The 25,933-nt window shown below is 38.7% G+C and overlaps 1 protein-coding gene across 3 annotated transcripts in view; it reads right to left on the bottom strand.

The window, feature by feature from the left end:
- LARGE1 (LARGE xylosyl- and glucuronyltransferase 1) overlaps positions 1-25,933 on the bottom strand; it is a 385,917-nt gene that overhangs the window by 283,434 nt on the left and 76,550 nt on the right. For 2 of the 3 annotated variants that reach the window (XM_081331422.1, XM_081331421.1), the window contains one exon: positions 2,722-2,905. In XM_081331422.1, coding sequence (XP_081187548.1) covers positions 2,722-2,827 — 106 coding nt within the window. In that variant the 5' untranslated portion in view covers positions 2,828-2,905. Of the gene's footprint in view, positions 1-2,721; positions 2,906-25,933 lie in introns of those variants that run through there. The other variant, XM_081331423.1, reaches the window with a different exon arrangement.

Here is a 25,933-nt window from a genome sequence, read left to right as displayed (position 1 = left end):
GTTTTTTCAGTTTCACAGACAAGGAATCAATTCATGATTTTAATTATTTACTTTGTTTAGATTTCTCAATTTTAATTTTCCATATGCCAAAGTCGTTACCATACTAATCTCAACTACACACAATCAATTGAGGCTTTCCCATAATGCCCTACATGGCATCATTGATAAGATACAGCAGATGTACAGTACATAAGATTACTAGTTTAAGTCAGATCAGAATTCCATGCTAATGGTAAAGATATAGCAGTTAGATCTGGCATATTCTGTCCAATATGGTAGAAGAAGTCATTTTTAGCCCGAGCACATTCTACCCTTTTATGAAAGCTAGGATTTCTAATACAAAAACAATCTTAGAAGCCAACATATTACCCACTTCTCAATAATTAAAAGAGCTATGCATTATACTGAAACACACTTAGAAGGCTTGGATAACATATTGGATGTTATGCTGGAAGTGTAAAATGATTACAGATGTGTGAGTGAAATATAAAGATATATATTTAAACATGCACACATGCTTGCCCCTCTATTGTTATATTCCATGTAGGGCTTTAAAAGTCAAAAAGAGAAACCACAATAATGGAAAAAAGAAGCAACATTTATATTCGTATAAATAAGTATGAGTTTTTAAGCAGATTATTAAACTCTGATCACACTAACTAATACTGATCAGTCTTTTCATTATGGTCATACATTCATTTTCATTTAATAGCCATATATTTGATAGTATGTTTTTGGAAAGAATAAGATTTAAAGATGCTAATAGTTTTATTGTGTATACATAAACTTGGAGTATTAACCAAAATGAATAACTATGGATTTACTGAACATGGAGCTTAGCAAAACAATATACTCACAAATGAAGGCAAATATATGTGTCCCAGGATAATGTTTCAGGATCCAATCTGGGTCACCAGTACCTGAGTTTTAGTCTTCCAAAGATTTGGACTCATGCTGGAACTCTGAGGATGGGCTCCAGCACAACTCCGAAAGCTTGGAAGACTAAACCTCTGGTCCCAGTGACCTACTCAGATTAAATCCTGAAACTATTTATTCTCTTGTAATGGCGAATCAGTGTTGGGTTGTTGTTGTTTTGAGTAATAGTTCTCACTAACCTGTGAATTGTAGATCTTACTATAGAGGTTTGACCTTCTGTCCTGATTATACAAAGAAGCTGGATGTAGCATTTTTCTCCTCAGCTACCTTATTAGTAGTGGAAATAAGTAGCTATTTATTAACAGCAATGTAGATGTCAATAAAACATAAATGTGTGTGTGTGTGCTGTATGTATATATATGAAAGGTTTTTAAATATATTTTGATTTAAATATATCTTTGATCTTAAATATATTTTGATAAAAAACCCATGGTTTTTTCCATCAAAACTGCCTAGCTCCACTCTATTTACAAATTACCACATAACTGTATAGCCAATTCATTTAGGTTTCTTAAAGATATACCTTAGGTCTTAAATTTTGAAGTTACTTATGGAATGCTCAAAATTATTTTTATAGAAACTAATTCTAAAACTACAATTAGGAAAGTATTTATTTATTAATGAGATTTGTTCGCTGCTCTTAACTTAATAATTCTCAGTAACTTATAGAATTTGTTAAAACAAAAAAGAAAATCAGTGTTATAATTAATTAAAACAGTAAAATCCAAGATCTTATGCTACAAAGTATGTACTAAAATTAACAAGCTAAAATTATTTGGCAAAGCACCATCGATTAAAATTAATTTTCAAAGTTCTTCTGGAACAATAAAATAAATCAAATATTATGGCTTAGACTGGTTCTTGATCTGATTACATAAGTTGTTTCTCAGTCTTAAAATGGACAAATCATCTATGAGAAAAAAATTTTGGGAGAATCTGGGGGAAAAGATTTTAAAGGGAAAATTTATCAACTTATTAAGGGTTATTAACACGCTCAGTGGCCAAGGAAAGGAGAAAGGGAATGGACTATTTGTGGGGAAGCTATGGCTTGTAAAATTAAAAATGCTCACATTAAGCTAAGCCATTTTCCTGAAGTTCATAAAACAAACAAAAAAATCACTAAGAAATTTTAAAGTCTTAATACAGGAAATAACAAGTCATTCAAACATGAAAGGATATTTCTTATGGCATGACAGCCTTGGTTGAGCTTTTTTGAGCATTAAAACTAAATAAATTATAATGATAAAAATACAGCTGTTCTCTGGGAAATTACTAAAAATAAAGACATAAAGTACTACATCTAATGCACAATGTTTATATCAAAAACTGATGCAGATTGCTTTCAACTACATTGCCATCAGTTCTGAAACTGCCTTTATAGAGACAGCTGTGTACATACATAAATACATAAGTAAATAAGACAGAAATGTACAGATATCATATCTTCCTTTCAAAGTCTCAGAGTTAATTACTGAAATACTTGTTCCAAATTGTCTTTGAGAAAAATCAGTCTAAGCTGTTAATAAATCAATGTATACTTCAGTTCTCATAACAAGTACACCCACAGGAGTGAACCAACACGATGATCAAGAATACAGATATTGACAGTTTCACAGCTATACAAAGACAGCTTTGCCTCCTCTTCCTAGTCCCTAAGGAGATGAGAACAGGAGAGGGAACAACTGCATCCAATCTGTCTCAAGGCTTCTAGATCTGAAGTGACAGTGATGGAAATTCTGAAACACACCAATCTCCAGACTCTAACATCAAGGTTTTCTTTCTTACCTTCAAAGCTCCCAGCAAACAGGTAAATCCAGGTTATAGCAGGAACGAAAAGCAGAGTCAGAGAGGCAGCCAGGAATTTCCGTCGCCCTCTGCAAATTCCCAGCATTCTCTCTGAAGTGAAGCTTCCCCACCTGTTCCTGTTCCTATGTCGGAAGCATGGAGTCCATAGTCTCCCACATATTATCTGAAAGCAAGAGAAAGCAATGCAGCTTAGCACTTTCTCACTCACTTCAAAAAAATCAGACTTTTTCATAGTCCCTGCAAACTCCTTAAACTAAGATTAAAAAACAGCCATGCATGCTGCAAAACCCAGTCCCAATGTCAGTGTACTGTAAAATGTGTGCCTTACCTGCCTGATGAAAGAGCATAAACCAATAGCTCAGACAGACACTAGCTCTGATATCACAAATGTTTTATTTAAACAACAATAAATAGAAGCTATAGCAAACAGTAATGGGAATAATAATATTTTTCCACAAAAGCCGATTTATTTTACCGCTTTCCAGTGTATAACTAACTTTCTGAATATAACTGCCAATGAAAGTAAGAGTTGGCAAACTTATGGGACATGTAGTTAGAAATGAATTTTTCCTGATAAGGTATTTCTGTTAAGATTATTCTTGTGTATCACTGAGCGATAAAGTCAAATTGCTGCTATACAGTCGCAAAATGGCTTTGAAATTGGATGACTTCAGTATGACTTCATTCTTAACATTATTTCCTACCATCACTAGCTTGATAATTAAAGAAACTTGGATTAAAAGAAACTTGGCACAAAGCCTTCTTGGTTTAACTTCTGTGTTTTAAGTTCCTAAATTTAACCATTCCTCTTGTTTTCTAAAAATGGCAAAGGTCAAAATAATATATGGAAGCAAAACAGAGTTTTTGTTACTGTAATTTCACATTCAGTTGTATACATTGAAGAAATCAAGCAACCTGTTGAAGGAAACATGAGTTTAAAAAATAAATTAATTTCATTATTGAAGTTAGACACAGTGGATTTGGGGGTCAAGTCAAACAAAGTGGAATGATTTCAAGATGTGTCAAGAATAGTAAGAAAGAAAACAGAAAAATTAGCAAGGAGGATATTGTCCACTGGCTATTTTGAAGTTATCTCCCATGGCTAAAGTTCAATCACTACCCTTGTCTAATATTTAATTACCTTTAATTAAATAAATAAATAATATTAATCAAGGTATGCAGCACATTTCCTAGCACAATAATGGTAATTAAGTGATAACATAATCTCCATTCAGATTTCATAGCATGTTATGCCAAACAAGAGACTACGAAAGAAGAGATGCAAAGAATTGCTATTCACTTAACTACTAATGATTTTAAGACAGAAGAGGCTTTTGCATTTCACTTATCAGTATCATTATGTCAGAGAGGCTTCCTTTCTTCTAAAGCAGGGGTCCCCAACCCCCGGTCTATGGACCAGCACCAGACCATGGCATGCCAGAAACTGGGCTCAAACAAACAAAGCGCCATATGCAGGATACAGGCAGCACACAAAATCATGCCCATTCCAGTTCGTGGAAAAACCTCTCTCCACAGAACCAGTCCCTGGTGCCCAAAATGTTGGGGGTCACTGTTCTAAAGAATCTGAAGGCTGGATCTAGGCCAAAGCAAAATGTTATGATTCAATGATTAATATAAATATTATCCTTCAAGATATACAATGAGGTATTACAACTGCAGCATTCTCACACAAGAAGAAAAGTGCATTCTCTTTAATTCACAAGTCTAGATGCACAACTGTAATTAAAAATCTTCCTAAGGGCTGAGAATATATATAATGAGCATAGCTTTGGAACGCAAAGATTTATTGGTGCTAAAGTTCCATAGAGAACTCAAATAATTAATGTAATATTTAACAAATACCTGTTTGTTCTATTTAATCTCCATGCCATTGTCAAAGAATTATACAGAACTTTCCTTTATAAAGATTTAATACTGAAATTGAAAAATGCAGCAAAATACACATGCACATACATGTGTGTGTGTGTGTGTATGTGTGTGTGTGTGTGTGTGTGTGTGTATAAAGACAGACAGACAGGCAGAGAGACAGACATGCTACACAAAAAAATCCTACTATTGAAAACTTTGTCAAGTGTGGCAATTTTCAATAAATTTCAGCAAATACTTTCAGTAGACGTTAGTCTCCTTTTTTCATCAGTAGCTGTGTTTTATTTGCCTAATTTTCACAAACATAGAAAAACAAGTAGTATTGTATTCATCTGCTATTATGATATGTACGCTGTGCTGTGTAACATTCACTTTATTGCAGAAATAAATTATAAATATATGTAATTTCTAATTTTCTGTAAGTGTAAATATTTAAATTTTAATTTAGAAAAAAGAAATCTGTGAAAAAATATGCCTTAATGGCTATTTCTGTTTGCTGAAGGTGATATTTTTAATTAGTAATAACAGTATGAAGCTGTCTCCAAATTTCCTTAAAACCTCAGTGCTGAAGATAACAGGAACAATATTAACAAACAGCACAATCACTGTGATACCACTCAACAACAGCAACATAAATATGGGAGATGCAAATCTCAGTTAACAATACATTAACCAAATTTCACAAAATCTCTTACAAAAGTCTTATTCCTAGTTATTGAAAATAGGAACATCAATCATCCTTTTTAAAAGGAAACAGTAGAGAATAATGAGGTGTATTATAAAAAAAACAATGAATTTTAAGCGTTATAATATGCTGGTCTATAACCCAGAATAAAGATTTGACTGATTGATAAATATGCTATAGAAATTGAGATAACATACAAACTACAGAATGTTAATTAGCAATCTATGAAGGGTTAGCAATGTCACTACTAGTTCTACATAAACATACTAGCCAGAATTCACAGCTAATTTTAAGGACCTTTAGCTAACTCCTTAACTTTTTCTAACCAGGTGGCATTTACAAGACACAAAACAAATGTCAGGAAATAAGGAGAAATAGACTTGTTTTCAACTTTTAAATATATTCAATTTTTACAAAATAAAAAAGAGGCACAAAAGACAAGTCACAAAGAAGTCAAGAAAAATTATCTGTATAGCTGAATCATCATTTCAGTGCTGATCCAACTGAACATTAGCTGCAGTGACATAAAGAATAATAATCAAGTTTTAAAAAGATATACTGATAAAATTCAAATTTCACACAAGTATATTCGGGCCAAAAAAATTCATAAGTGGAAGATGTCACCTGGAAATTTATAATTGTGATAACATGCAAAGCTCTTCTCACATCAGAAATTCAGCTTACAATTTCATCTGAGCATTCATATGGCTTTCAGCAGTTTTCTATATAAATATAACTCATCCGTAGCATGTCCCATCTTGGCCATCTATAGCAGGCAAGACAGATAACATAAATTGGGGATCTAACCTTGTGATTGTTCATGTCTTTTTGTCTTATAATGCTGTGTTTCTATTCTCTCAGAAGAAAAAAAAAATAGAGGAAAAATATATATCTCCAAATATCATTTAAACTCTTTTGAAAACCTCAACCAGAGTGGAGTTTATTCTCCTCTTATATTTTAAACTCTTAAAAGTTTAAAAAGAGAGGAAGCAAATTGAAGTGCCACAATCCAACAGTGTATGTATTATTTAGCAGAGCACAATGCCATTAGGAAGGCAATGGTCATTTCACAGCCTACAGCCCTCTAAAAAAAGGGCATTACATAACCTCCAAAAATGTGTGTACATAGAGCCAAAACCATACTTCTTTATTTCTTAAATTGAAGATTGTATACATTTTGTGAAGATCAATAAAATCTCTTTTGCAAACTGGCTGTTACAATATGACTAACACTGAAGATTGAAATTCTTAATGTGAAATTCTTAACTTGTAGTCCCTTGATTTGGGATAGTTATCTAATATTTGTAGATAACTACTGCTTTTTTAAAAAAAATATCTAGAGAGTAGGATACTAAAGCAGCCTGCTGATTGGAATCCTTTAATCATTTAATTGAAGAAACGTTTCTCAGATAAATCTTAAAACAATATAAAAATGCTAAGCAAGGCTTCTTTCCATTAAGATCTTTTTTAAGAAACCATAATTGCAGAGCTGTCATACAATGAATATAATACCTGTTCAGATTATTTGCTTCTATACTAAATAAAGTATGTGAAGCTGTTCTCTGTTGTGTCCAGCACAAACTATTTTTAAAATCATAGTTAAGAAGTGTTAGACAGCAGTTTTCCTGAATTCAGACTTAAGTTAATAACTAAATACAGAGTTCTGATTAACAAACTGCATCCCTGAAATCATATAAAACCATTCTGATGGATCTGGATTACCTTTTCCTAGCTAATATATAATTTGTTAGAAAAAATATATATTAGGTACAGATAATTGACTTATGACCATTTGTTAGTGACTGTTCAAAGTTATGAAGGTGTTGGGAAAAAAGTAAGTTATAAACATCACTTGGTCATGATCCAAGTGCTTGGCAACAGCTAACATTTATGGAAATTGCAGCCTCCTACAACCGCATTATTGCCATTTATAAGGTTTGTAAAATTACACATGGTCACTGATGCCTCACTTAAGAACCACATTCCTTAACAACAAATTTTGCGGTCCCAAAATTGTACTGTACTCTAAGCATTGACATCAAATAGGATTGTTTAGTCAAAAAACATTCCAAGATAGAATAATCAGAGAACTAAAGACCCAATAGCCTGACATCAATATCTGCAAGGATTCTAGAGCACATCTAAAAGCGATTGCTCTGTTAAGTGCTTTAAACACAATGTAGTAATTACCAGATGTCAGCACATATTTATCAAAAGTAGGTCTTGCTAAACTAAGCTTATCTCACATTTTGATTGGATAATTTCCGTAACATATTGCAGGAATGCTCCAAGCATACCATCTTTCTCTTAGCAAACAGCTGATACGGATGCCATAACAACTTTCATTACCAATTAGTAAACTGGGGCTGGATGAAGTGACAATTTAGTAGATATACAATTGGTTCAAAATTTGTATTTCAAGTACTCATCAATGCTTGGTTCTTCATAAAACTGAGAAAGGTATTGAACGAAGTATTATAAAGTTCAGCTCTGGATCCTGTTTTAACATTAATGAATTGATGAAGTGGTGAATGCTTATCAGATTGGCAGATGACAGAAGAAACCCTGGACAATAGCTAATGCAGGTAGTCTTCAACTTACTGCCATTCATTTAGTGACTCTTTGAAGTTACACAATGGTACTAAAAAAGTGACTTATGACCACTTTGCACACTTTCACACTTACGACTGTTGCAGCATCTTTATGGTCATGTAATCAAAATTTGGATGCTTGGCAACTGGTTCATATTTATGACGATTGCAATGTCCCAGGTCCCTTTTGTGACCTTCTGGTAAGTAAAGTCAATGGGGAAGCCACATTCATCTAACACAGACATATCCGGCCCGTGAAGTGGTTTCATGCGGCCCATGAAGCCATCCTGGAAACAGTGAGGGAACGGCCCCCACTGCCTTGGCCCTGGCCCAGAGACCCTCCTCCTGTCAGAGACCCTCAGATCTGTCCCATGCCTACCCAGTAGGCCATACGCACTTTAGCCACGCCCACCCAGAAGGCCACACCCACCCGCCCCCCTGAGGGCAACCGCAATGCTGATGCAGCCCTCAATGAAATTGAGTTTGACACCCCTGATCTAACAACTGCATTATTAATTTAACAACTGCAATGATTCCCTTAACAACTATGGTGAGAGGTAATAAAATGGGGTAAAACTCACTTAACAACTTTCTTGTTTAGCAACAGAAATTTTGGGGTCAATTGTGATCATAAGTTGAGGGCTACCTTATTCTCAAATAAAAAACTATAACTAGTGAAATGGGTGAAATCGGTTTTGAAAGTAGCAAAGTTAATAGTGAGATCTGCAAAGCTCTTTAGTTAGGAAACAGAAATCAAATACACAAATCTATGATAGTAGATCTAGTTATTATATTATTATACACTCATACATTTAGAAAAAATAATTGATTACAATTATTAGAATAATTGATAACAAAATTAATATACTGATGGAAAAGCCATTTTAGATGAAATTGAGAAAAGAAATTTATTTAAATTTATTGTACCTGCCCAACTGATGGAAAGCAACTGCTCCATTTATTTTGTATTGATCAAACACCAATTCAAGTATTTTGTCCAGTTCTGGACACCACATTTTTAAGTACCTGAAGTTTAGAAAAAGGACACACAGAAAATCAGAGGAGTAGAAATTACTTTGTATGTTTGTCTCTGAAAAGAGAAGACTGACAATGATATAATAGCATAATTCTAGTACCTGAATGACATCACAGAGAAGGCCACAGAGAAGGTTTTCTCCCTTATCCCAGAATAGCAACAGCAATACTGCTCCATAGTACTTTACAGCACTCTTTAAGCCATTCACAATGTCAGCATATTGCCCCCATCAATCTAGGTCCTCATTTTACTGACCATTTTACTGGAACGATGGAAGGCTGAGTCAACCTTGAGCCCCATCAGGATCAAATTCCAGGCTCTGGGCAGATCTAGCCTACAATACTGCATTCTAACCACTGTGTCACCATTCATGGTTTGGTATGAAATAATGGTGTTATCTTACAGGAAAGGAAAATCTGGTTTAATGTTACAGGAGAAAGTAAAAGCAGAAGCACCAGTTAGCCATAAAGGGAATGGCTTCTCCTTCAAATTATGTGATCCAGCAGATGCTAAACAACCATCTTCCATGAATGATTTAATTTGCATTCCTACCTAAAGCAGGGAGTTAAGACTTACTGGCCCAAAGCGTTTCTTCTATTTCTATAATTCTATGATCATTTGTACTTGATATATCCTTAAGATTTCAGATTTTAATACCCCTAGTCTGGAGACAGTCCAGTATTCTCCGTTTCAAAGAAAAAAAATCCAGACTTCAACAAAATCACTTGACAGCTGACTAAATAAATGAAGGTCTCGTAGGCAAAAAAGATTTGCATCCAGGATGTCCAATTACAGCAACTAAATTAACCTGTCAGAAAAACAAATTGGGATGCACAAGAGTAAGTCAATTCTGAATCTGAATGAATTAGACTTTATCAAACAAAAATAAAATAAAAAAGGAAGGTAAGTTTCCCTCCTCTCCTCTTTCTGGGTATACAATGGATACAAGGCATAAACTGTTTTCAGTTTCTAGCTTGTACTCATCACTTTGTTTCTCTCCATAACCATATGCAATCTCTTTTCTACTCTGAAATATTCTTCTTTATATTCAGTGTTGCTAAATTAACTAAACTTGAAAGATAAATTTATAATTTATAGTCTGTAATAGAATAACAGAGTTGCAAGGGATCTTCTAGTCCAGGCATGTCAAACTCGCGACGTCACGTGACGTCGCGCGACGTATCGGAACTTTTTCCCATTGCTGAAAATGGGATGGGCGCGGTTTCTCCGTGACGCTCCAGCCCGCGGGCCAGCAGTTTGACACCCCTGTTCTAGTCCAACCCCCTACTCAGGCAGGAAATCCTATACCATTTCAAACAAATGGTTGTCAATCTCTTCTTAAAAACCTCCAGTGTTGCAGCTCCCACAACTTTTGAAGGTAACCTATTCCAATGATTAATTGTTCTAACTGTCAGGAAATTTCTCCTTAGACCTAGGTTGCTTCTCTCCTTGATTAGTTTCTATCCGTTGCTTCTTGTCCAACTTCAGGTGCTTTGGAGAATAGATTAATTCCCTCTTCTTTATGGCACCCCTTAAATTTTGGAACACTGCTATCATGTCACCCCTAATCCTTCTTTTCATTAAACTAGACATATCCAATTCCTGCAACTGCAATCCTCATACAGTAATGAGTATATACTCTTTCTAAATATCTTGACTCATTCTAATTACAGCTATGGTATTTTGTTAACAGTAGTGATTAAGTGTTGCGTTGTTTTAAAGAAAAGGCACAGAAGTTTATGTGTAAATTGACTGAGCAATTAAAAGCTGCTTTTTTTTACTTTTGATTCAGCAAGTGGTAACCAACCATGACATCTCAAAAGCTAAACAAAGCCAGTGCAGGGATGTAGACTAAACTGGAAAGTTAAAAATACATCCTGGAAAAAAAGACAATATCAAACAATTTCATTCATTCATTCAGTCAGTCAGTCAATCAATCAATTTCTATAATAAAGGAAGGATAAAAATAAATAAATAATGCTGCCAAGAAAGCTGTATGGGTCCAGGCATCAGGAATTGACTTAGCCTGAGTGTATTCCTTTCTTTCTTTGTGTTGTGCTCTTTAGGCAACCGATGGTCATGCACAAGCTCACCATATGCTCAGAAAGTTATATGACTGAAAATACTTTCATGTACCCAAGATGCTAGTGCTGAGAACTATATTTTTATGACTCTAGAAATAATTTATAACCCATCATGACAGAAACCCACCACTGAAATTTTCTGATTTTTCAGAGTTATTCAAATTGACAGCCATCTAGTCATCTTCTGGTAGCAAGTTTCACCATTTAAACTTTGTGCTGTGAAGGGGCGTTGTCTTACCTGAATGCCTTTTCTCAGCATGATGATGGAGAATCCACGAATAGGTTAACTCTGTCTTTCTGCCCAATTAGACTAAGTCTGTCAAATTTGCCACGCCTCTCCTGGGCCAGGATACCTCCCAGTCACAACAAAGGCGAAGCTACTGATGACAGTCCGACATGTTGGCTTCCATACCCCTGACACAGGACCTGACGGACACTAAGGGGTGGGTGTGGATTCTCCATCATCATGCTGAGAAAAGGTGTTCAGGTAAGACAACGCCCCTTCTCCAGCATGATAGATGGAGAATCCACGAATGGGACAAAGCAAAGCCACCCTGTCCCTATGGAAGGGAATCAGTCTGGGCCTGTGTCCCACCCCGTGGCACTACTTCTTGTAGCACTCTCTGACTGAATAAGGCATCCACGGAGGCAAACCTATCCAGCTTATAATGCCTCACGAAGGGGGAAGGTGAAGACCATGTTGCCGCCCTACAAATGTCCCCAATGGACGCCTGTGTCGCCCACGCCGTGGAAGTTGCAGCGCTGCGAGTGGAGTGAGCAGTGATATGACTTGGAACTGACAGTGAATGTGATTGGTAAGCCCCTGCAATACAAGCCCTGATCCACCTGCCTATAGTGGAGGCAGAAACCTTCTGCCCCAAAGTAGAAGGTTGAAAGGAACCAAAGAGGGCTTCCGACTTGCGAAAGGATGCTGTCTGCTTAAAGTAGTGGCATAAGGCCCTGTGAATGTCCAGGGCAAGCCATTGACGTTCCAAGTCATGGAATGGATGAGGACAAAAATCTGGCAGAATTACCTCCTGCATCCTGTGAAACAAAGTATTGACTTTTGGAATAAGGAGGGATCCAATCCAAGGACCACCCTGTCATCATGAAAGATGCATAAGTCCTCTCTGATAGAGAGAGCTGCAAGTTCAGAAATGCGTCTAGCCGACATGACGGCTATCAAGAAGGCTACCTTGATTGTCAAGAACCGTAGTGTACAGGTTCTGATGGGTGCAAATGGAAGTGAGGTAAGGGCCTGCAAGACCCGTGGCAAATCCCAAGAGGGATACTGGTGAACCACGGGCATTTTGGTGTTGGTCGCTCCCTTGAGAAATGAGCGTACCACAGCATGTTGAGCCAATGGCTCTGAATTGCCACATGTAAGTACCGTGGATAGAGTCGCCACTTGTCTGCGGATAGTATTGGGTGCCAAACCCTTGTTGAGCCCTTTCAATAAATAGTCCAAAATCCTCAGAATGGTAATAGCCGAGAGATCTAACTGGCTCTTTGCCCACCAGTGACAGAAATAGGACTCATGCGTCAGGAGCTGCCGTTCAAGTGCCAGGCGGTTAACTGAAGCCACTGGGGTTCTGGATGTTGCAGAGCTCCCTGGCTGAGTGTAATGCGACCTGGAGGAATCCCCCATGGAGGAGAGATGAAAAAGCTCATGAGGTCGGCAAACCATGGCCGTCTTGGCCAGTGTGATGCAACAAATATAACCTCTGCCCGTTCTTGCGGTATCTTGCGGATGACCGCCGGGATCAGAGGGAGAGGCAGGAATGCATATAGCAAGCCCCCAGGCCATGGACTGCGGAGGGCATCCATTCTCTCTGCCCCTGGAGAGGGGAACCGGGAGAAAAACCTTGAAAGCTGGGAGTTCGACGGAGAAGCAAACAAATCCAGTACCAGATGACCAAACCTCTCTGATATCTCCCCGAAGAGATCAGGATGCAGGAGCCACTCGGAGTGATCCACTGTTGACCTGCTCAGAAAATCCGCCTGCTGATTTGCCTCTCCCGAGATGTGCTCGTCCCTGAGGGAGAAGAGGTTGGTCTGCCCAGGATCCCAACAACTGGGCCTTGGCCATAAGGGACCTGGAATGGGTACCCCCTTGCCAGGTCACACGGGCTTTCGCTGCCACATTGTCTGCGAGGACCAGGACATGTTGTCTCACCAGCCTGTTGTGGAAGTGGCATAGGGCCAGATGTATGGCTCTGAGCTCCAACCAGTTTATGTTGTGCTTCAGGTCTGACCGGGACCACCGGCCCTGAGCCAACTGTGACCTTAAGTGCACTCCCAGCCAAACAAACTGGCATCCGTCGTTAGGGTAAGCCGAACCGGCTCCTTGAATAATGAGCCTCTGGCTACCACTGGGGAGGTCCACCACTGGAGGGATCTTAGGGTCTGAGACGGAACCCTTACCCTTTTGTTGGAAAAGCTGGTGCCCAGTCTCTGAAACGGGAGCAAAAACCATTGCAGGTTCCTGAAGTGTAGTATGGCCCATGGCACTATCACCATGCAGGAAACCATCTTCCCTAACAATTGGGAGAGAATGGCCAGTGTAACTACACACTCCCTTTGGACCTGGAGGACCAGGGCTCGGATGCAGTCCTGACGTTCCCAAGATAGATAGACTCTGTATAGTTTTGTGTCTATGACCGCACCGAGGTGAAGAAGGCGAGTTGAGGGAACTGTCTGGCTCTTTTGAAAGTTCACCGAGAACCTGTGGTCTTGGAGGGTCTTGATAGACAAAGCCAGGTCCGATTGAGCGGTCTGAACAGAAAGGGACTGGATGAGGATGTCGTCCAGGTAGCACTGAATGCGTACCAGAACTGATCTCAAATGCGTGGCCAGTGCTGCCAAAATCTTTGTAAATACTCTTGGAGCCGATGAGAGGCTGAACTGTAAGGCTCTGTATTGATGATGGTGTTTTGTGTAACAGAACCTGAGGAACTTCCGGTGGTCAGGAAGGATGGGGATATGGAGGTATGTTTCCGTGAGGTCGATAGATGTCAGGAAGTCTCCCCTCCTGATGCTGGCCAAGATGGACTGTAGCGTTTGCATCTTGAATTTCTTGTATGCAAGATAAGAGTTCATCCCCTTTAGGTCAAAAGCCTTCGGAATGACGAAGAGGATGGAATAGAACCTTCCTTCCTAGCTGTCCAGTCGGTACTGGTTTTATGGCCCTTATTTCCAAGAGGTGCCAAATAGCCTCTGTCATGAGAGCCAGTCGAAGACCAGCTGTTGTGGGCGTAAAGGTGGCCTCAGGTCTTGACTGTGTCACTCTGTGGATAGGAGGAGCCAGTTGCAGGTTGGGTCCCTGGGTGAAGGGAATCATCTCCTCCTGTTCAGCCCTGGGAAAGTAGGATTAGCCAGCGTCCCCATCCGGAGACGAGGCCCTTTGGGCAGACAAGGTGGGAGAAACGAGATGTGGGCCAAATCCTGAGTCCTCTGCGAGAGGAGAGGAGACATGGTCAGAGCCCATCATGCCTTGTTTCTGGGCTTTGGAAAACTGCTTCTCTAAGGCCTGGTGTCTCCTGCTGGCCTCTTTCTCTGCCGCTTTGGAGGGCCTTTTGCCAGAAATGGCCATGGCCTTGGCCTTGAGTTTCCCAGTGGCCTCCAGCTTGGAAGAACTGTGCTTTGGCTACCCAGAAGTGTTGGGGGCACCGTGCGAAGACTGAGGTGCCATGTTGTCTGCCATCACAATGGGAGATATCTCAATGGTATGTTGAGAGGGATCTCAAGTAGAGGAGCAGAGTACTGACCTGTGGCTGTATGCCACCTCACAGGGATCAACAAGTACTCTAGGGCAATGGTGGCTGCAGGACCAACTTAATGGACACTGGCACACCTGCAATGCTCCTGATGGCTGTAATACCAGTTGAAAGCACCTTTGGACAGGTCTACTGTGGCGGCAAGATCACCTCAGTGATAACGACCAGCTCACACGTAGCTCACTTAGTGGTGGCAAGATCATCTCAGTGATAACGGCCAGCTCACTAGTCCTAGTTGGTGGCAGCAAGGCCAAGAATGGCACGGCCAGCACACATCATCTGTTGGAGTAGACGAGGAAATACCTAGGCTGGGTCCTAGGGCTATAACAGTTGCCTCCTGTAATTGACCATCCATTTTTGAGAGGCTTTTCCAGAGAATGTAAGTAGGGAGGCGAGGTAAAGGTGATTGGACCTGATGTTGTAGGAACAGCCAGAACTGATGGCCACTGTAACCTCAAATGTGTGGCCTGCAATATTATCACTCTACGGCCTTGATGCCATGGTCAAAAGGAGAGCTCTGGTCCCAGAGCCTTCTGCAGTAGCTGGAAGAAAGTCCTGCCCTTTTTTACTACCCCTGCAGATATTTGTATGGATGGATGGATGGATGGAAAGATGAGATAGCCAAAAATATGGGTGAATTTCTTGTCTTTTATGGTAAAAGCATCTGCATTCTCCCTAATTTACCACATTTGAATTAAATCTAAAGAGAAAACATCAAAAAGATAATCCCCCTCTGAGGCATAAGTACTGATGCTACTGTCACTGTTAAAAGAAGGGACTTGCTTTTGAGAAATGGTTAGATTGTGTCTTTATTCCCTGGAGAAATTGTCCAGTGAATTTCTCTGTCCACAAAACTGATGCAGAAACCCAGGATTGTTTGTGCCCCAATCTAGTATCTTCATTAAATGAATTCAGCTTGACTAAATCCATGAGGTACTTACAAAACCTTTATTGACATTTTTTTCCTTTGGTTAAACACATATTACTTTTCCCATTAAACATGAACATACGAATTTATTTGCAGTTTAAAAATTATTTCTTTTAACACACTCATACAAACCAACAAACAAAATCTAGGAGAATATGTTTCTTTAATAAATGCACGAACTGAAGCAGAGAATATGATTTACCCAAGGCTTCTTGTGTTTTGATATTATATAAAGAACTAATTGGAACTGAATGTAAATGTCCCTCAAACCCAGTAGAACAACATTTGTCCTTATAATTTAATGAAATTAATACCTCTTGGCCATTTCAATGGGAACAGATTTTTATAAATGGATTATATAATACAGCTTCCCACCAACTATAGAACTAAAGAAGCTAAGAATGAAATTTAGATATCCGCAATGCATCATTATGTCTTACTGCAAGAAATTTCAAGTTTGATTAAGAGTTTATGGAAAAGCACTAATATTTCTTCTTCCATTCATTAGTCTTTACACCAAAGCCAAAATTTTCCATCTATTTAATCAGCTTGCCTATAAGAGTATTTTTTAAAACATAGTTTGCTAAATAAACAGTTATTGTAAAAACTCTCACCTAACCACTGCACAAGAAACAGAAGCATTGTTTGGGAATCTCAGCAAAAGCATCTTTTAAAATAAATTGTATATTTAAATACTCCAGGTGATAAAATTTGAATTCCATTGTAAATGTGAACATGACTGAGGCTGCACCCCTATATAAAATGGGGTTTAGCAATAGTTCAACAGAAAATCTTTCTTCCTGATTTCTTCAACTCCTAAAACAACATGTGAATCTAAGACACATATAAAATTTTCAAAACTGAAGAATCATCGAACTTTAATCTCCATAAAAAGAAAACACTTACTTCATACTGGAAGAGCAATTACACAGATTATAGACTTTCATGTCATATTTCAGGGTTAAAAAACAGAGAGCAAATCACCAGTCCAGTTTGAAGTAAATACAAGGGATGGAAAGCCAGAAGATAAGAAAGAAGTAAACTCACTTTCAGGAGCAAAGATAATACTCAGAAGTGGCATTGCTACTATTGCTACTATTTCAAGAAGTTGTTCATCCTCAGTAAATAAAATAGGGTTACTACATAGAAACTTTTCAGTTTTATGCATTTGAATGAGCATATTCTGTCTGTTATTTAAAACGTAATGATATGATCCTCAATTTTTTATAATTTAAGTATAGGTAGACCTCTTTTACAAGGGACGCGGTGGCTCAGTGGGTTAGGACACTGAGCTTGTCGATCAGAAGGTCGGCAGTTTGGCGGGTCGAATCCCGAGTGCCGCGTAACAGAGTGAGCGCCTGTTACTCGTCCCAGCTTCTGCCAACCTAGCAGTTCGAAAGCACGTAAAAAATGCAAGTAGAAAAATAAGGATCACTACAGTGGGAAGGTAACAGCGTTCCGTGCACCTTTGGCATCTAGTCATGCCGGCCACATGACCATGGAGACGTCCTTGGACAAGCACTGGCTCTTCGGCTTTGAAAAGGAGATGAGCACCAGCCCCTAGAGTCAGAAACGACTAGCACGCATGTGCGGGGGAACCTTTACCTTTACCTTAGACCTCTTTTAGTGACCACACCACAGACAGTGACCTTTCGCAGTTACAACTGTGATGAAAAAGTAATTTTGCAATCAATACCTTCATCTACAACAGGGGTGTCAAACTGCTGGCCTAAGGGCCAGATGTATCATAGCAAAACCACACCCACCCCATTGCCGGCAATGGCAAAAAAGTCACGATACATCGTGACACGTCACGTGACATTGCAAGTTTGACACCCCTGATCTACAATCTTTGCAGCCTCTCTCTTTCTCTGAATTACAGTCAGTTAGTAGGCGTTCTCCTATCAAATTGTAACCACAGTCATGGTCATATGATTTTTAACATAGCAACTGCTTTGCTTAATGACTTGCTGGTCCCAGTTCCCAGTTTATATGTTTGTTATTCTTCCTGGAGATCCATGAATTTGATGAGAAAAAAAATTAAAACTTTATTTTTTATGAGCTTCTAACTGAAATTTAGCACTCCCTTCAATAGTATGACAAAGCAACAACGTAGTTGATAACCTCTAGATTAAATGTCTCTAAATGTTAATAAACCTCATCTAAAATTATTTTTCAAAAGATTACACAATTTTATGATATTTTAATATTTTGATAACTATAACTAAGCATAATTGGTTTCATATATATACACATATATATTGCTTTTAAGTAGATTTTTTTCTGAGAAGAGGTCCATGACACAAAAGGTTAAGAACTTTAGTAGTGATTAAATGGTATTTTCATCTTCTTCTGAAGAAGCATGCATTGCAGTTTTTCAGGCAGGTAAGATCCAAGCCATAATACTGTCTATCCACTCTAAGTATGTATTAGTTAATCAAGTTAAACAAATTAAATATAAAATTGCATTTTAAACACTGCCATCACCCTACTATTTATGTCCTGCTTTAATAAGTAATATTTTTACAAGCTCTTATGCTAAGGAATGAAATGGCATTCAGAAAGCTATTCATATGTGCCATCAATATTATATGAATGAGCAAAAACGTATTATTTAAACACTTTAGGTGGTGTTAAATTAGTGCATACATAGAGAACAAGAAAAGCATATTTCTGATGTTAACTGACAACAGTAACAAAGGAAAGCGAGCAACTAGTGCTATAAAATCAAAATGCATATTTTGACCACATAAGATTTATGATGCCATTATCAGAGTTCTGGAACTTGGATTTTTACATTGTTCAATGATGCAAAAAATAGTACTATATGCTTGAAAACAATAATCTGGAAATCAGTAATCACCTTGGAATAAAGTGTTCTTATAACTGTTATTAAGACTGCTGTTAAATTGTCCATATTGATTGACAGAATGGAAAACATTTCTATTTCAAAGCTGCATTGAATTTCCCTGACCATAAGTCTCAACCATCATTTCTTTTGACCTCTGATGAATTCCTCTCCTCCTTTGGTAAAGAAACAAACACTTCCAAAAGATGCATTCTTAGCGTCCAATTGTATCCTTTTTTCCAACACACATTGATCTGCTAATCATTCTTCTTCTTATAAACCACTACTGGTAACTAGAACTGCTGCTGTTCCAATTACTCATGGGCAGGCCAGAAAAAAACTTATTGGGAAACTACCTCTTGCCAATAAGTCATGTCATCCTTAAATCTCCAACAGACAGTTAATTTAAAAGGAGAGAGTGTGAAGAGTACAAGATGATTGCCAACTATTTTGATTTTTACAAGAGAAGTTCTAACAATCTCCAGTTTTGGCTGTCCTATTAGAAGGACAGAGAATACTCTTTAATTTTATAAAGAATTGACAGCATAATAGTGACAAATAATTGAAAGATTTATGTTGTGTAATCCCAAAACACAATAAACTTTCCTATTATGACTGCTATATTCCTGATTTTACATTCTAAATTCACTATTATCTCAGATAGGGATTATCCCACAAACACAGCCAATAACCTTAGTATCCTTTCTAACAGCTTCACCCTGTTCTTCATAGTGACAGTGCTGGATGGGAAAGAACCATTTTGCACATGAAACTGTCTACCAAAATTTAAGGATTAATTTAATTAAGTCTCCCTTACATTATTTCAAACCTTCCTGTTAGAGAGAGGAGACTACTGACAATTCACCTACTCCAAACACATAAATAATAGAGGGAAGCCTGCTTGAAATAAATCTAAGTTTGTTGCTGCATATTCTTATGATTAACTAATTACAGGGCTGTTAAACTGCTGGCCCATGGGCTGGGGTTGCATCATACGGAGGCCATGCCCAACCCAGCTCCAGCAATGCAAAAAAAGTCTTGGTATGTCGTGACCCATCACGTGATGCAGCAGGTTTGACACCTATGAACTAATATATAGATATTGTGTGAGTTCACACATCATTTGAAAACACTGTTTGCTTCTGGTTTTGCAACCTGCACCTCACATACTGCCATTAACTTTACAACTCCTTTAATTTCTTAGTATACCCCTTATCTATATTATGACAAAATTAATAGATCAACTTTAGCAGTATGCTTCATTATCCAGGATTGAGATTGGGATGCTATATTAGTTTGTTATGACTAATTAAATATATCCTCCATTATTCTGATATAAAAGAAGACAACTAGATGCTTTATAAGACTAAATGGATCCATTTTATCCTTTAAACCCAGTAATTCCTTTCCCATTCCCTTTCAATTACAGTATATAGCATGGAAAGATCTAGGTTACTATTAGATAGCAGCAAAAATGTCATTTTTCGGACTTTACTACCATTCAGTTGTCATCTGTATTTATCTACCATTTACCATATTGGATAGCCTTACATATTCTTCAATCATCAAAAATCAAATAAATAAATGAAATATAGCCCTAAACTATACAACATTGGTTTCTGTGCTTCTAGGCTACAATTTATGGCTTGATAATGTCTGAACCTGGCCACTACACCCTAACTAAGAAGCAGTTAAAAAAAAAAGTTTGGTCACTATTATATTTGAATCCTTCACATACAGTAGATGCAAGTAGTCCTTGAGTTACAACAGTTTTGTTTAGTGAACATTCAAAGTTACAACAGCACTGAAAAAAGTGACATGACCATTTTTTTGCACTTATGACTATTGCAGCATCCCCATGATCATGTGATCAAATTCAGCTGCTTGGCAAGAACAATCGTAAAATGGGACAAAATTCACTTAACAAATGTTTCACTGGTCCACAGAAATTTGGGGCTCAATTGTGATTGCAAGTTGAGAACTACCTGTACTGCTGTTCTGAAATTATTCTTAGTACAAAACTAATGATCAAACTACATAATACGTAAATTATATATCATATAGTTTCAGAACATGGGGCTGCCCCTGAGGACCACTCGGAGGCTTCAGCTGGTGCAGAATGCAGCCGCGCGAGTTGTGATGGGAGTCTCCCGATACTCCCATGTCACACCTCTTCTCCACGAGCTGCAATGGCTTCCAGTTGCCCTCCGGGTGAGATTCAAGGTGCTGGTGATGACCTATAAAGCCCTAAATGGCATGGGCCCGGATTATCTAAGGGAGCATCTGCTGCCAGCGTCAATTTCCCATCGTCCTGTGCACTCCCACAGGGAGGGCCTCCTCAGGGTACCGCTGGTCAAGGATTGCCAACGGGCGATCCCCAGGGGGAAGGCGTTCTCTGTGGGCGCGCCTGCCCTATGGAATCAACTGCCAACGGAACTCCAGACTGCCCGCGACCTTCGTTCATTTCGCCGGGACCTAAAAACCTGGCTCTTTGAGCTATCTGGTCTGGACTGAGGGGTTTAATGTTTTTAAATTGTGATTTTAATTTTTCCGGCTAGACTTAATTTTATTTTATTTTAATTTTATATTGTATTGTTTTTAAATTTTGCCTTGTAAACCGCCCTGAGTCCTTTGGGAGTAGGGCGGTATATAAACCAAATTAATAAATAAATAAACAAAGATGTGGTCCAATCCAAATCAGGAGAATGCAAATGGAGAAGTTACAAATTTAAACAATTTCCATATTATCTTCATTTTTAAAATCAAACTTGTGCAGTTTTTTAAGACAAGATCTGAAAAAAGAAATTCCCTTCATTATTTGCAGAATTTTGCTGCTAAATCTACAGTAAAGATTAGACTGAGAAAATTCCAGTGCATGAGGTAAACTCATTCATTTAGAACTTGAAAAACGTAGGATGAGCTACCATCTCCAGCAACACTTAAGAGTCCTAAATTCTGGAGGAAGGGAGAAAGCCCAAAGATGTAGTGTTGTTGAGGGAACGGGCTTTTGGGGAGGAATAAATCTTTTTTTACAAGCAGTAGCACAGTCTAAAGAAGGAGTGCCCAACTTTTGCCACTTGAAGATTGTATACTATGTTGAGGATTAATATTTCAAAAAATGAGCAGTACCACTTTTAATTTCCTGAAGCTTTTTTCTTCTTTGTTACAAGGCATACTTACACTGAGAATCTTGTTTTGGAATTACAGATCCCTCCATTGATTATCAGCATCGAGAAAATCTATCTATGTGGTTGCTAAGAGCTGATAATGACTTGATGGTACATAATCAATCAAACCAATCTATAAATTTAAAAAAAGGTTACAGAGGAGTTTGCCAGAAGCGGGATTGGAGCACAAAAGAACTTTTTAAGTGCACTTGCATTTTGCTTTTTGATGTATGGGAAAGTCAACGTGGAGATTTTAAGAGATCCAGGGGGTGACTTACATCTCATATTTTGTCCCATAAAGCTTTGAGGAGAGTATCTGAAGGCCACAAAAAGTGTGCTGATGGTCATAGGAAGCCATATCATACACTGAAAAGCATCCCACTTACTAATGTACACACAGCATTCTAATCAACCATATCAAAACAATACGACACTTAAGTCAGTTAAGTAGATGCTACTACAATGAGATGAGAGTTACTTCAAAATTACTCTGAAGAATGACTTACTCTATTGTTATAAACCTCCCAGAGTCACTCAGGTTTAGAAATTTAATATATAAATGAAGACATTATCTAAATAATTACATAATTACAAATACCATTTGCAAATTAGCTAGCAATTAAACAGCACAGTATTCCCCATCGTCACAAGAAATGTACAGGTAGTCTTTCAATTACATCAGTAATTGGGACAGGGATTGCTGTTGCTCATCAATATAGTTGTAAACTGTGGTGTCACATGACAGTATTGTTTAGCAATAGGACTCCAGGCACCTCATTGGCCATCATAACCTCAAGATGCAAAGGTCATTAAGCAGGAAGTGATGTGAGTCCCAGGTAAGGGATACAAGAGTGCCATAGGGAAGAGGTGCTGGGAGGAAGGAGGGCACGGGGGTGTGCAAGTGGAGGGAGGTCGAGGGAAGGAGGATGTGGCACAATGCACAGGAAGGCTAAGTGTGTGGGGGGGGAGAGGGGGAATTTACCAGAATGACTTGTGACTTTCCCTGCTAGCTTCTCCATTGTTTTTATTTCTGGACAGCCAGCAGGAAAAGTTTCTAAATGATGATCACATAACCATGGGGCACTGCAACCATTGTAAGTTGGTGAACAAGTGGTTGGTAAGTGAGGACTATCTGTAGTTCTTTCCAACAAGGATTTTTCTTACTCTGATTACGTTTTTGCTGCTTCTTTTCAATGTAGGCAGTATTAATAAAATGCCTATAACAATATTATTTTCCAGAAGCTTTATACTGAGAGAGCAATTATTTTTTTCCAAAATGTCTTGAAAACTTAGTATCTTAAAACAAAATGCATGCTTGCATATAGTACAGACAGCTGTCTATCCTCATTCAGCCAAAATCAGAGAAAAAGCATTTCAAATATAATGTATTTCAGGACTGGGAGTTTGATTGCGACAAGGCATGAAGTTATAGCCACTACAGTGCAGTCTTGCTTAGTACTTCCATGGTTGTATAGTAGTTCAGGCATTCTAGACATCATGGGCCAATGATAAAATTGGCCCAATTTTAATGTAGTTTCCTTTCAGGAAGTCATTATGTATTGCAATCCTATACATACTAGAACGTAATCTCACAATGTTCAGTGAGTTTATTACAGCTCAGTCTGTAGAGGATAGCATTTATAGTTTTCATTTAAGGTAATTCATTTAGCATACTTCACAGAGCTCCTTCTTATGACTGTTAAAAGGAACCACATATGCTAACTTGGAAACTCAAATTTTATGAAGAATGCTAACTATGTTATTTATTCAAACATGTTTCTCACTTTGCATATTTAATTCAGAGATAATAGAAAAGAAAGTACAGGTAGTCCTTGACTTATGACCATAAGGGGGATCAAAATTCCCGTATTGGCTTTGCTTGTCAGAAGTCAGCTGAGATAGTTGAAAATGATGATTACATCACCCCAGGTCACTACAACCATTGTACATATATGTGGTTAGCAAGTGCCCAAATTTTGATCACATAATTGTAGGGATGCTGCAACAGTTGTAAGTGCGAAGACTGATTGTAAGTTGCTTTTTTCAGTGCCATTGTAACTTGTTACAGTTGCTAAACAAATTGTTGTAAGTCAAGAACTACCTGTACATCCTTCCCATGTATTTGGAAATAAAGCTACTATATCAAAGATAGAGATGAATAATGCTACCTCTATTTTTTAATTAGTTTACAGATTGAAATGAACACACAAAAACTGAATATATTTCACTTCACTAATAATAGACTGCATTTTACAGGGTAGAGGTTTGGAGCCCCTCCACATTATTAGTAAATCCAAGATAAGAAACATCAGAAGCTGCATTATTTTAAAAATTCAACTATTCTACCTGTTCTGTAACCCAGAAAAGAAAATGAGCAGCCAGCTCTTATCAGAAAAGTATCAAAATTATATGGCACTAAGAACTGTATCATGCAATGGAATTTTCTAATGTGATGCACTATTAATACATCTAAGATCCAAAATATATCATCTGAAGAGTTGTGTAGAGGACAGAGCAATCAAGAGGTATCTATGCCAGAGAAAAATGAGAATTCATTTCCGTGCTTCATCAATAAAGCACACCGAATAACTTTGCTCCAGCATCAATTCAACAACTTTCATAACCTGATCTTCCTGAAATGTCTGTAGCAAGGACAAAATCCTAGCTAATTGTACGGTAACATTATAATACAGCTACCAATAGAAAGGAATCCTGGGTAGAAAACATTACTAAATTATGTGATCCTCTGGTCACATCTTTTGTCTATTATAATTTTTACATGTAGCCTAGTTCTTTCAGCATAAGGATTCAGGCTTGAATGCATGTTTGAAAATAAACTACAAGAAAAAAGAACAGCCTCTCTTGTTTTAAAATTAGTATTTGAATAGCATAAGGGAAGAGACATATTATATGACCTAACACTGAGTACGGTAAATGTTTGTAAGTGTGATTGTGTGCACTCCTTTGAATCAGTCTTGACAAGGCTGTACAATTTTCTTAGCAACATTTTAGAAGTGGCCTTCTTCTTGCCTTCTTCTTAGGACTGGGAGAGAGTGAATGGTTCAAGGTCATATAGCTGACTTCTGTGGCTAAGGCATGAGTAGAACTTATGAAGAATATCAGTTTTAAGAACCACACCGGAGACGGGGTCTAGAGAGCGGTTGGAGGTCCACCCGGTCTGAATCTGACCGATTGCAACTAAGAGCTTTTACAAGGTCTTACCTCGCTGCGATGAGGACGGCAAAGTCTAATTACTTCGCTGCCCTCATCGCGTCTGCAGATAATCGCCCAGCCACCCTGTTTAGGGTGACTCGCTCTCTCCTTAATCGGGAGGTGAGGGAGGAACCCTTACAGGGTCGGGCTGAGGAGTTTAGTCATCATCTGGTGGACAAAATCGCTCAGATCCGGACCGGTTTGGACTCTGACTGGGCAGAGTCTGGCATGGAGGAATCAAGCGGTCTTGAGCATGTTATCTGGACTGAGTTCGACCCTGTTTCTCCTGATGACGTGGACAGGACTATGAGGAGACTGAGATCCACCACTTGCTTACTGGACCCGTGCCCCTCCTGGCTGGTCTATGCGGCTCGGGAGGAGACACGAGGCTGGTTCCAGGCAGTAATAACTGCTTCCTTGAAGGAGGGTACCTTCCCCACTGCCTTGAAGGAGGTGGTGGTGAGGCCCCTCCTCAAGAAGCCTGCCCTGGACCCGGCTGTTATAAATAACTATCGTCCGGTCTCCAACCTTCGCTTTTTGGCGAAGGTTGTTGAGAGTGTGGTGGCGCATCAGCTTCCTCTGTTCCTGGAGGAAACTGATTATCTGGACCCATGCCAATCGGGTTTCAGGCCCGGGTACAGCACGGAGACAGCATTGGTCGCACTGGTGAATGATCTCTGGTGGGATCGGGACAGGGGATGTTCCTCTGTCCTAGTCTTTAGATCTCTCAGCAGCTTTCGAAACCATCGACCATGGTATCCTACTGTGGCGTCTCAGGGGGTTGGGAGTGGGAGGCACCATTTTACGGTGGTTCTCCTCCTACCTCCTGGGTCGCTCGCAGTCGATGTTGACGGGAGGGCAGAGGTCTGCCCCGAGGTCTCTCGTTTGTGGAGTCCCTCAGGGGTCGGTCCTCTCTCCCCTCCTGTTCAACATCTACATGAAACCGCTGGGCGAGCTCATTCATGGTTTCGGGGTG

Source organism: Vipera berus (genome assembly GCF_964194415.1).
Source record: "Vipera berus genome assembly, chromosome: 6".
Taxonomy (NCBI): Eukaryota; Metazoa; Chordata; class Lepidosauria; order Squamata; family Viperidae; genus Vipera; species Vipera berus.
Note: the sequence above shows the minus strand (reverse complement) of the source record. Positions and strands in the feature narration are given on the sequence as shown.